Source organism: Prionailurus viverrinus, chromosome D3 (assembly GCF_022837055.1).
Source record: "Prionailurus viverrinus isolate Anna chromosome D3, UM_Priviv_1.0, whole genome shotgun sequence".
NCBI lineage: Eukaryota > Metazoa > Chordata > Mammalia > Carnivora > Felidae > Prionailurus > Prionailurus viverrinus.
The window spans coordinates 9,350,239-9,362,903 of NC_062572.1; the positions used below are offsets into that span (position 1 = coordinate 9,350,239).

At 51.4% G+C, this 12,665-nt stretch overlaps 1 protein-coding gene across 5 annotated transcripts in view; it reads left to right on the top strand.

Moving 5' to 3' along the window:
- CUX2 (cut like homeobox 2) overlaps positions 1 to 12,665 on the top strand; it is a 320,122-nt gene that overhangs the window by 285,659 nt on the left and 21,798 nt on the right. For 4 of the 5 annotated variants that reach the window (XM_047828240.1, XM_047828239.1, XM_047828236.1 and 1 more), the window contains 8 exons: positions 97 to 163; positions 2,667 to 2,715; positions 6,261 to 6,365; positions 9,521 to 9,712; positions 9,814 to 9,872; positions 10,363 to 10,411; positions 10,484 to 10,604; positions 11,837 to 12,511. In XM_047828240.1, the coding sequence (XP_047684196.1) occupies positions 97 to 163; positions 2,667 to 2,715; positions 6,261 to 6,365; positions 9,521 to 9,712; positions 9,814 to 9,872; positions 10,363 to 10,411; positions 10,484 to 10,604; positions 11,837 to 12,511 (1,317 nt within the window). The remainder of the gene's footprint in view (positions 1 to 96; positions 164 to 2,666; positions 2,716 to 6,260; positions 6,366 to 9,520; positions 9,713 to 9,813; positions 9,873 to 10,362; positions 10,412 to 10,483; positions 10,605 to 11,836; positions 12,512 to 12,665) is intronic. The other variant, XM_047828237.1, reaches the window with a different exon arrangement.

Consider the following 12,665-nt stretch of genomic DNA (forward strand, 5'->3'; position numbering starts at 1 on the left):
ACCTTGAACCTCATTCTACTTTCTGGGCCCTGCAGCAGGAGTGGGTTCCTGGGGAAAGCAGGGGGCACTTCACCCTGGCTCTTTACTTTTTCCCAGCGTTAAAGGCCACACAGACAGAGCTGTTGGAACTGCGGCGGAAATACGATGAGGAGGCAGCATCCAAGTAAGTGAACACCCTGCTGAGGTATGCCTCCTCCCTCTGACCCTCCCAGACATGCCTCCTCCCTCTGACCCTCTCAAATACGCCTTCTCTTTCTGAGTCTTCTCCCTCTGACTCACCGCCGGAAGCACCTGTTTCTTTAAGCACCCTGTGTTCCCCACCCCCATAGGCACACAGCTGTTCACCAGTCATTTGCTGTGCCATTCATGCACCACAGAGTATACATGACATTCTGGGTCGTGGCGGAGCAGGGTCTGCTGGGCAGGGGCCTCCCCGTCACCCCAACCTCCTAGGACTGTCTTCACCACAGCAACCCAGGCCAATCCTCAGCCGAGTGTCATTCACTTAAATTACTCTGGACTCAACGTGGCCATAAGACATCACTTATTCCACAAACACTTATTTAGCACCTACTGTTTACCCAGTGCTGTGTTGGGTCCCTGGAAGAAACATCAGAACGTGGCCCTGACCCCAGCTAAAGAGAAGAGACAGATGGTAACTGATGATATACAGTGATAAATTCGCTCCTTCACAGATACTGTTGAGCACTTACTGTATGCTCAGCCCTGTTCTGGGCACCTGGTGAACACTAAGAAGGGAAGAACTGAGAGCAGCAAGAGAGAATAACAGGGAGGGTGGGTCCTATTACCCAGGGTAGTCACGGAGGACTTCCCTAAGGAGATGACCTTCAGAATGCAACCCAAAAACGAGAAGGAGATGACCACGTGAAGAATGCAATGCCGGGTTGAGTGCTGGCGGCAGGGGGGCAGCTTGCACGGAAGAAGGCCCCGAACATGCCTAAAGCATGCGCGGCTTAGAGTCACCAGATACTCCCCGCAGGCCTCTTGTGTCCCCCACCCCACACTCAGCAGAGAGGCAGCCGAGGTGGATGAGGCCTGTCCTGGCCCCCTCGATGCTGGCAATCTGGGGGTTGGAGGGCAGGAAATAAACAAATGACCACCCTGGGGGTAAGTTGAGAGAGGCCTCCCAGGAGGACACTTTAGAGCTGGGTTTTAAAATTTTCTTTTCTTTTTTTTTTTTCTACTCCCACCAATTTTAATACAAAAGGCTGGAGGGCACGGTGGTGGGAGGGGGGCAGGCATCAAGCAGGGGCCGGGCTGCCAGTGCCAGCACAGCAGTGACCTTGCAGATCCTGGATGCCTGGTCCCTTCGTTTCCACACCAGCTTGAAGTGGTTTGTCATACGCTTCCTGCACGACATTTTCTTCTCTATCCTTGAAACTGGATTACTGTGGCTTCCTGGTGGCATAAAACTGTTTGCAGTGTTTTATACCCTTGGAAATATTGCTGCATTAGCCAGTACTTGCTTTTTTTTTCTTTAATTTTATTTTATTTTTAATTTACATCCAAATTAGTTAGCATATAGTGCAACAATGATTTCAAGACTAGGTTCCTTAATGCCCCTTCCCCATTTAGCCCATCCCCCTCCCACAACCCCTCCACCAACCCTCAGTTTGTTCTCTATATTTAAGAGTCTCTTCCGTTTTGTCCCCCTCCCTGTTTTTATATTATTTTTGTTTCCCTTCCCTTATGTTCATCTGTTTTGTCTCAAAGTCCTCATATGAGTGAAGTCATATGATATTTGTCTTTCTCTGACTAATTTCACTTAGCATAATACCCTCCAGTTCCATCCACATAGTTGCCAATGGCAAGATTCCATTCTTTTTTATTGCTGAGTAATACTCCATTGTATATATATACCACATCTTTTTTACCCATTCATCCGTCGATGGACATCTGGGCTCTTTCCATACTTTGGCTATTGTCGATAGTGCTGCTATAAACATTGGGGTGCACATGTCCCTTCAAAACAGCACACCTGTTTCCCTTGGATAAATACCTAGTAGTGCAATTGCTGGGTCGTAGGGTAGTTGTATTTTTAGTTTTTTGAGGAACCTCCATACTGTTTTCCAGAGTGGCTGCACCAGCTTGCACTCCCATCTTTTTTTTTTTTTAATGTTTTATCTTAGAGAGAGAGCTCGTGTGTGAGCAGGGAAAAGGCAGAGAAAGAAGGACACAGATGATCTGAAGTGCCAGCTTTGTGCTGACAGCGGTGAGCCCGATGCAGGGCTCAAACTCATGAACTGTGAGATCATGACCTGAGCTGAAGTCAGATGCTTAACTGACTGAGCCTCCCCAGAGCTGGGCTTTAAAGCTCAGGGTCCTGTTCTCTTAAGGAAGGGGATCCTGGGTAGAAGGCACAGCAGGGGCAAACACGTGTTAGCTCTGTGGACAGCTTAAGAGAATGGACCCCTGGGGGAGGCGGGAGGCCAGGCTGCCCGGAAGGGGCGCAGTGCTGAGGCCCTGTTCCCATTCCCCCAGAGCCTGAGCTCTTTTCCTCCCAGCCTGGTTTCTCTCCAGTAGGAAGGGTAGGGGGCAGCCTCCTCAGCCTTCCATTGCAAGACCCTTAGGTTCAGGCAGGGGCTGGGGCTGTCAGCCTGGTGGCTGCCGGAAGCCCTTCTCAGGGTCTTATCTTTCTGTCTCAGGGCAGATGAAGTCGGCCTGATCATGACCAACTTGGAGAAGGCTAATCAGGTGAGAAGACGTGTGCCAGGGTGGGGGTCTCGGGCGACGGGGGAAAGGGACTGAACCCAATCAATATGTATCGAACCGTGTGCCATGCTGAGTGCTAGGGCTGGGCGATGTTTGGGACCCTGAGCTCCCCGAAGAAGGAGGGGGGATGCTGGCAGAACACTCAGAAATAGGGTGACTCAGGCAGCAACAGTCAGGGAAGGGGCACCTGACCAGACACAAGGGTCAGGGAGGAAGACGTCCTGGAGGAAGGGCCATGTTGCTGACACCTGTCGAATAAATTGAAAATGTAGAGGGATGGCATTCCAGGCCAGGGAACAGCCTGGGTAAAGGCCAGGAGGCTGCCTACAGAGAAAAGCCGGTGCCCTTCCCCGGTGGCTGCTGTGCAGGTGACATTTTCCAGGTGTCTCCAGACAGCAGGAGGAAGGCAGCAGAGCAGTGACTGGTGAGCCCAGCCCGCAGGCCAAGCTGGGCGGTGGGTCTGTCCCAACCAGACTGTATGAGGAACCGTGTTCCACAGAGCCTGGGGTGGTGACAAGGGACAAGCCCTAGTGGCTTCTTTCCCTCCCTCCCCACCAGGGGCCTCCTGCAGCCTTCTCACTTGATCCCAGCCACACCAGCTGAGCACTGGGTGGACCCAAACTTCCTCGGGGCCCCGTCTTCTAGTCCCAGCCCGGGTCCTTAAAAGCCCTTTAACCTCTACGAGTCCCCGTTATCACTTACGTAGAAAGGGTCCTGCACTCTGCCTTCTGGCCTCAGATGTGTTGCTGTCTGGTAGACAAAGCTGGCAAGACTCTGAAAGGAGGCGAGGTGTGGCCATGGGGTCTTGTCTGGAGTCTCAAGGGCCCAACACATCTCTACTTGCCCCCGGGTCCCTGCAGTGCCAGCAGCCAGGGACATGGCCAAGAGGGGCCAGCAGGATGACAGAGCAAGTGGTCATTTCCCCAGAGGAGCACACTTTGCAGCTGGGTCCTGAAGCCCAGGAGCCGTTCTCTGGAGGAAAGGCATTCCAGGAGAAGGCACAGCAGGAGCAAAGGCCCAGAGGATGGCTGTGCAGGCATAAGGGCAGCCCTGCTCCCGCCTGTAGAGGAAACTTGGAAAAGGGTAGCATTCATAGGGTGATGTTTTTGAATAGGCAATACATTTACATAGTTCAAAACTCAAAAAGTTTGAACTCCCTTCTCCCTCCCCAACTTGGCTCTCCGGTTCCCCTCCCCCTGGCAGCCTCTCTTAGCTATTTCTAAGGTCCCTTCTAGAGATCCATTCACAAGCCCATGAATATGTCTACTTTTACCCCTTTTTAAAACACAAACTATAATATATACTGTACCCACCCTTCTGAGCCTTATTTTTTCCATGTGTATATCTTAGAGCTCATTCCATATCTGAATAAAAGTAGTCCGTCTGTTTTACTGCCTGTAGCATTGTAGTACGTGGACGCACTGTCTCCCAACCCAGGGATGGCAGACTTTCCGTAAAGGGTCAGAGAGTAAGTATGTTTAGGTACGCGGGTCTCTGACACAGCTGTTCAGCTTCGCTGTATGTGAAAGCGCAGACGGTATGCAAGTGAGCGAGTGTGGCTGTGTACTAGAAGAATTTAATTTACGAAACAGGCATCAGGCTGCAGTTTGCCCACCGTGGTCTAACCAGTCCCCCGTTGATGAAGATTTATGGTATTTCCAATCCTTTACCATCGTCATCAGGACCACAGTGAACGCCCTTGCACGGATATCTTTTCCCACGTGCGTGAGCCACGTGTGAATTTACATAGGGTAAATTCTTAGAAGTGGAATTACTGGGCTGAGGATCTGTGCGTTTTTATTTGACAGATGTGGCCAAACTGCCCCCCCCCCCCGTGAAATTGTACCAATTTACACTCACTGTAGCAAGTTAAAAGAGGGCCTGTTTCCTTATAGCTCGCCAGTATTGTGTGTCATCAAACTTTTGGATCTTTGCCCGTCAAGTAGGCTCGAGAACAAAGCTCTTAGAGTAGTTTGGATAGGAAACCATTTTTTTAATGTTTCTTTTCTGAGTTTAAAAGTAAAACTTCATTATAGAAAGTATGGAGAAGAAAATAAATGTCATCGTATTAGGGTTTTTAAAATCTGTATTAATATTATCCAGAATGTGAACAAGAGGATTCTGGAGCAGAGCAGGTTGATATTACTAGTAATAACCCTGCCAATTCGCCCCAGTTCTTACCCCTGAGGTGACAAGAATCAGATAGCACCCCGCACGCACCAGAGTTTGTACTGTGGGCAAGGAAACCCCCCCACCATGTGACTCTGGGTCGTTATATAGGAGAGGGACTTTCTGAGAGAGGGAGAAAACTACCTCCCAAGTGCCAGTATGAACAGAAGGGTGAGGATCCTGGGTTCTTCACATGTGGAATGCAAATGCTTCTCTCCAGGGGAAGATAAGACTGGTAGGTTTCTAGCAACTTTAAACCCAGCTTTACAACCCAGGGGATGTCATCCGCCATTGACGTGTAGACACATGCCTTCAGAGAGGTAAATCCCGCTGCAGTTCTTCCTGGCTAATCAGTCACAAGCTGATTTCCAGGCTTGTCATTTTGCCCACATCCTAAATTTCAGTCAGATTTGCTTGGAAAGCCCAAACTGTGCGGAAACATAAAAGTATTTCTCTACAGCCCCACACACCCAAAACCTTTGCCAAAACAAAACTGTCTTGAACCATTTCTGTAACAAGGCAGGATACCAGTAAGTAAATGAACAAATCAGTTAAAAAAATAAATTACCAAAATGTGAACATGGATGTGTGTGGGTCTCCATGTGCATATAATAGGCATAGCATCTTGATTGCCAAGGTCAGCGTGTAAGTCAACCATAATCAGTATAACCTGCACCACCAGCTGAGGGAAAAAATAGTCACAGCTCTTCCAGTTTTAGTAAAGTTAACCAATTACTGACACATTTATATGTGTCAAGCACCTGGCTAAGATACCTAATGAGCTGTATTTTACCAGATCACTTACTTTGCAAAACAACCCTAGAAGGTAGTTACTTTTATCATCTCCATTTTACAAATAGGGAAACTGAGGCTGGGCAGATGAAGTCTCTTGCCTAAGGTCACACAACCAGGGAGTGACAAAGTACAGATTTCTCTCTAAAGCCACAAGGCTACATTGTTAACTCTTGGAGTCTCTCTTCCAGGCTTTTTTCTTAGAAATTTTTGAGGAGTTAAGATCTACCATAGACCCAGTTCAGTAAACTGGCATTCTGATTTAGATGTATTTCGGAACACCTCTGCAGTAGATGTATTTCATTGCCCCCATTTCACAAGAGGAAAACTGAGACCCAGAGAGGGGAAGTGACTTGCCCAAGGGCCTGCCACAGCTCATGGAAGCCACCTCTGCAGACCCTCCATCCAGGCCCCATTCCATGCTAGGTGACATGGGAGCTGGAGACAAAGGCCCAGCCCTGCCTGAGGCATGCAGAGTGATGGCAGAGGGCCATGGTGGAATCCAGTATGGCCCTGTTCACCTCTTAACTGCGCTTGCCCCAATTCTCCCCCCCCCCCACCCCCAGCGAGCTGAGGCTGCCCAGCGGGAGGTAGAAAGTCTTCGAGAACAACTCGCCTCAGTCAACAGCTCTATCCGCCTGGCCTGCTGCTCCCCCCAGGGACCCAGTGGGGTAAGGATGGTGGGAGAGTCAGAGGGAAAGGTTGGGAAACGCCATGTTGGTGAGTATGAATATGTGGATGACGTCTTGTGAGTCAGTCATGTGCATCTGTGTGAAATTATGCACATGACTGTATGTGGATACAGTGGGCATAGCATTGCCCAGGTCAATGCATAGTTTACTATAATTACTATGACTTGCTTTACCAGCCGACGGTCAAATTACAGCCAGAGCTCTCTTCAAGCTCAGGCTTCCATATGTGATTAATAGGAAGTCCAGCATCCTCCTTTGGAGGCCGTTCTTTACTCCAAATTGTCCAAAAATGCCAGCAACTTACTCAGGCCAAAGAGGACCATTTCTATTGCCAGATGCCTGGCAAGAATGGGTGGGAGGGAGGTAATTGGAGCTGTAGAGTGGCGGTGCGGTTTGGCGGTTGCCACCAGGTGTCGCCATTGACCACTGGTTCTCAATTCCTGCCAGACCGCAGTGGGACCGCTTAACCGAGATGGGAGACTGACACTCCCGTCAGCCCTTAGTTCCGAAAACATGATTCCAGTAGGGCTTCCCAGACAGCCACGTGCTACAAAGAACCAGTCTTTAGTCGTCAACCTTGAGGTTCCTGTGTTAAGCCTGCTTAATTTGTGCATCTTTTTCTTTCCTCCTGGTTGGTGCCCCTCTGGGGTCCTGGGGTCATAGAGATATCATTCAGAGCCACCCAACCTACCCTTCTGTCATGTGTTAAGGTCTCCATTTCAAGACACCTGGCTGGCTCAGTCAGTAGAGCAGCTCTTGATCTCAGGGTAGTGAGTTCAAGCCCTATGTTGGGCATGGAGCCTACATTAAAAAAAAAAAAAAAAAAAAAAAAAAAGACTCTCCATTGCTCCTCTCCCAGAAAGCCTCGGGTTTCTTCTGTAAGCTGGTCCACCTTCTTTCCAGATCTCTGCATACCAAGGGACTAGATTCCCAATTCCTTACATAATAACGGGTCTGCTCCAGGGTGATTTGCAGTCTCCATCCATGAACCTGAAATGGCCAGCATGGTTTTCACTTCAGCCGACACCCTGGTACATAGACCAGTGTGCCTGTGTCTGTCTTTCTGTTTAAAGATTGGAATATGTCTCCATGAACATGTGTTACTATGAATGTGTGTGTCTGTTGGTGGCCTTTGGGCAAATAACTGTATCCTTAATCTAACTGTGCCTCGGTTTCCTCATCTGTACAAGTAAGACCTGGACCTGCCTTGTAGAGCTATTGGGAGGATTACACGTAAAGTACCTAAAACAGGGCTTACCCTATAGTCTCTGCTCAGTGGATATTTGATGATACTATTCGTAGTAGTAGTAGTAGGTTTGGGGTGTGTCTGAGGTGTTTTTGCCCACGGCTCATGTGATCTCTGAGCACATACGTGTCTCTGTGTGTCACAGTGACATGTCCATCTGAGTATACCTCTTTAATACCTGGGTATTTCTGTGTGTCTGCATGTCAGCAGGAGGACTCCAGCAGGTCCTTGTGTCAGTGTGTGCTATGTCTGTGTCCCAGGAGGCAGTGTGTATATGGCAATGTGCCTGTATATCTGTACAACGCAAAGAGTGAGCACAAGAGAGGCTGAAGGCAAGAGAGCTCATGAGGACACCTCAGAACGAATTTGCCAGTGGTTCTTAATTAACCCCCGTGGAACCCAGCAAATGCCTGTGCTAATCAGCCATGGGGAATTTTGCCGGTTTGGAGGGTGAGTTTTTCTGAGCACAACAGTGGCGCTCGATGCTAATTAATTTAATGTGTTAATGGCATCCGCTTCCTGTTTTAATTGGCATTTATCTCCCTGGAAGAATAGCCAGTATTGGTAGTGGTAGGTTGTGTTTTCTGTTTTGTTTTGTTTTGTTTTGTTTTGTTTTGTTTTGTTTTGTTTTTTCTAACGCTTCTTAGATTCATTTGTAGCTGAGCTCAGGACCAGCCCGACTTCAGGCCCTCCCAAACATCAACCTCCTTTGTCTTTTTCCAGGACAAAGGGGCCATTTCCTAAAATCTGGAGGAGCCATGGGGCTTGGGGCTGAGGGCAGTAGCTGCAAGGTCTCACATCTAACCCTGAGGGTCTGCCTGGAATGGAGGGGAAACATCTCGCTGGGATAGGAACTGTGCCCAGTGTAGAAACCTAAACCTTTATCTGTGAGGTAACCTCTGCTGGGAATACCCAATCCCTACCACTTCCTCACCGGGTATTGCCCTTTTTTTTTCATTCCTTTTTAACAAATGCTTTCTGAAGTATAATATATAGAAGAAAAAATGTGCTTATCAGCTTATCATAAGTGTATAGCATGTTGAGTTTTTCGGAGATACTGTAACCAGCAACCAGTTCAATAAGTAGAATATTCCCAACACCCAGAATAATGCCCTCCTGTGTTCCCATTCGGGGGCTACTCCCCAAGGGGAACCACTCTCCTGACTTATAATAGCACAGCTGGGGTGTGGCTGTTTTCATTACCTGATCTTAATTGGAACACACACACACACACACACACACACACACACACACACACTTTTGTGTCTAGCTTCTTTCACTTCATAGTATATCCGAGAGAGTGATTCATGCCGGTGTTAGTAGTTGTAGATTATCCATTTTCAATGCTGTATAGTGTTCCATTGTGTGGATGTACCACAACCTGTTCATCCATTCTCTGGTTGGAGGGCACTTGGAGGCATTTGGAGCCCAATTTGGGGCTGTTACAGAGAGAATTGCTATGAATATTCATCTTGGTGTTCACATGTGTATCTTGGTGCATAGATAGCTGCTTTTCCCTACACATACCAAGCAGAAACACGTCTGTCCTTGGTGAATGCTGCCAAGCGATTTTCCAAATCACTAACTTGTTCTTAAACTTCGTCACAGTTTGGACCCATCTTTCTCCAGAAAACCTCCTCTGCCCATTCCCCCTCAGTTTGAATAATAGAGGGAAATCATCCAGGCTGGTAGGACTGGCCTGAGCAAAGGCTCAGAGGTAAGAAGAGGAAAGCCAGAGCCTGTAAGGAGGAGCCGAGTCACTCTGGGGTGCGCGGCGTGGGGGCCATGCCATAGATGGATTTCCCATTCTGTTTGGGATTCAGGGGTGGAGCCCTGCAGCCCCCTGCCCCACACCTCCCAGCCCCTCAAAGCCCCACTCTGTCCTCAGGATAAGGTGAACTTCACGCTGTGCTCAGGCCCCCGGCTTGAGGCTGCCCTGGCCTCCAAGGATCGGGAGATCCTGCGGCTGCTGAAGGATGTGCAGCACCTCCAGAATTCTCTGCAGGAACTGGAGGAGACCTCTGCCAACCAGATTGCGGACCTGGAGCGGCAGCTCACGGCCAAGTCCGAAGCCATAGAGGTAGCCCTTGGGAGAGGAGGTGTGCAGACAGGATCTAGGCAGGGCATCCCCAGACAGAACGACGCGGACCAGCCTTGAACCATCTTTATTTTCTCCTCTAGAAGCTGGAAGAGAAGCTCCAGGCACAGTCTGACTATGAAGAAATTAAAACAGAGCTGAGGTACTCAGCAGAGGAGGGCTCCACAGAACCCCCAGCCCTCTTCCTTGGCAGTGCGGGGCCCTTGGCAAAGTGCATGATCTTCCTCCTCCCACCACATCCCATTTTGTGATGCCCTTGGCTCCTCTCCATGGCACCTTGGGTATCAAAACCTAACCATGCATGGCCCTTTGCCATCAAGAGCCACCTATTGGAGAGCACGCAGGGTAGCCTTGTGGTCAGTGCTGTGATCAGTGCCTTGTGATCAGGTTGGCTGGGGCCCGCGAGTGTGGGAGTGGGTTAATGCAACACCCCTCCAGGTATCGATGGAACCGGTTCACAGGCCTGCTACTCAAGGCCTGTCGTTGCCCTGAGTCCAGTGTTATGTAGGGTCCACGGGGTGGGACAGTTGTTCTCAATCGGGGAAGATGAGCTAGAGGAAGTATCTCTCAAGACCTCTCCCGGAGCCCGGGGAATGTGGCTGGCCTTGGACTCTCTCCACTTTCTCTGGCAGCATCCTGAAAGCCATGAAGCTGGCCTCTAGCACCTGCAGCCTCCCGCAGGTGAGTGTTCCCACCACTGTCCCTGCGTTGCAAGCTGACCTTGAGAGCCGTCTGCCCACCATGCCCTCTCAGCCCAGCTTCTTGTCTCCTCAGGGCATGTCCAAGCCCGAAGACTCGTTGCTCATGGCAAAGGAGGCCTTCTTCCCCACGCAGAAATTCCTTCTGGAAAAGCCTGGTCTTCTGACCAGCCCTGGTAGGGGAGGCAGGATGCTCTTGGGGCCAAGGGGCCGGGGTGGGGGCTGTTTGTAGGCCTCTGGCCTTCTCCACTGCCTCCCACGCAAGCAGGAGAGTGATGGAGAAAAGGGTGCACATTGATCGAGCACCCGCTGTGTGCCTGGTGCTGAGCTGGGTGCTCTCCATGGCCAGCCAGCTGGCAGTGTCCCGCACAGTGTCCACACTTGCCTTCCTCACACAGCTCACCCAGGCCCTCCCAAGGCCCTCCAAAAGGCTCCAACTCATCCCCGATCCTTGGTGAGCAGCAGGAAGAGGTCACAGGGCACAAGGAGGGCATTCACATTGCACCCCCCACAGCAGGCTGCTGGGAATGGCCTGTAGACATTGCTGTCTCCCCAGATCACCTCCTCAGCTCTTCTCCCCACACAGTGGCTCCATGACTTTGTCGCCATGTGGCCCCGGCCAAGACTCTCTGTGCTGCCTCTGTTTCCTCATCTATAAAATGGGGTCAATCATGGATCCACTTTGTGGGTGCTGTTCACACGGGGAGTGCAAACACATAGGATGCCTAGGACGAGGAGGGCTGGAAGGCAGGCACCAGGAACGGGCATCCTGCTGAGGTGGGCATTGATCTGAACTCCCCACCTCGGGGCCAGGTGCTAGCACGTAACAAGTGCTCAGTGAGTGTTCTTGATGGGGTGGGGGTGGCTGCCCAGAACTGGAATGTGGGCCAGGCCTGCACAGGTAGGGATTTCAGAATCAGAAGGGTAGCTTTTAGTACTGCTGGATGCCTATAACGCTTCTCTCCCCCACCCTGCTGCCCTCTCTCCCCTCGTCCTCCCCCTGAATTTCTCCCTCATGTGTGTGTCTTTCTGTCTTACACTGTCTCTCTGCCTCCCACTTTCTATCTCTGTCTCTGTGCCTTTCTGTCTCTTCCTGCCTTTCACGCTGGCTCTGCCTCGCTGCCTCTCTCCATGTCTCCCCTGCGCATCCCTCTTATTTCCCTCCCCTGTGCATCCCATCTCCCCTGTGCATCTCTCTTATTTCTGTCTGTTTCCCTATCTCTGTTTCTCTGGTGTCACTCTCTGGGTGTCACTCTCATGATTTCTTTCCTTGTCTCTCTCCCTCTCTCTCTCTGTCTCTCTGTCTCTCTCTCTCTCTCTCTCTCTCTCCCCACCCCCATCACTGTCCGCTTCTGTCTTTCTCTCTGTCTCTCCTCTTTTCCTCCATCTGTCTCTCTTGGCATTCTAGAGGAGGACCCTTCAGAGGATGATTCCATCAAGGACTCCCTGGGCACAGAGCAGTCCTACCCATCGCCTCCACAGCTCCCGCCACCGCCAGGGCCTGAAGACCCCCTGTCCCCCAGCCCTGGGCAGCCCCTGCTGGGCCCTGGCCTGGGCCCCGATGGCCCAAGGACTTTCTCATTGTCCCCCTTCCCCAGCCTGGCTTCTGGGGACAGACTGGCAGGGGACACACTGCTGTCCAAACATATGATGCCCCCGGCCACCTTCAAAGGGGAGGCGGGTGGCCTGCTGGTGTTCCCCCCAGCCTTCTATGGCACCAAGCCGCCCACGGCCCCTGCCACCCCAGCTCCTGGCCCTGAGCCACCCGGGGCCCCCGAGCCTGTAGATGGGGGTGGGGGCAGCACAGCTGGGGCAGGGGCCGGAACCGAGGAGGAGCAGCTGGACACGGCGGAGATTGCATTCCAGGTGAAGGAGCAGCTGCTCAAACACAACATCGGGCAGCGGGTGTTTGGCCACTATGTGCTGGGGCTGTCACAGGGCTCGGTCAGCGAGATCCTGGCCCGGCCCAAGCCCTGGCGCAAGCTCACAGTGAAGGGCAAGGAGCCCTTCATCAAGATGAAGCAGTTCCTGTCGGATGAGCAGAACGTGCTGGCTCTGAGGACCATCCAGGTGCGGCAGCGAGGTGAGGGCCCATCCCGAGGTGAGGGGCTCGGGCCCAGCCTCCCCCGCCAAGCCCAGGGCAAAAGGCTGGCTGGGGGCTGAGAACACAGGCTCTGGGGTCATAGCCTAGTTCTGCCACCTCCCAGCTTTGTCACCTGGGGCAAGTGACTTTGCCT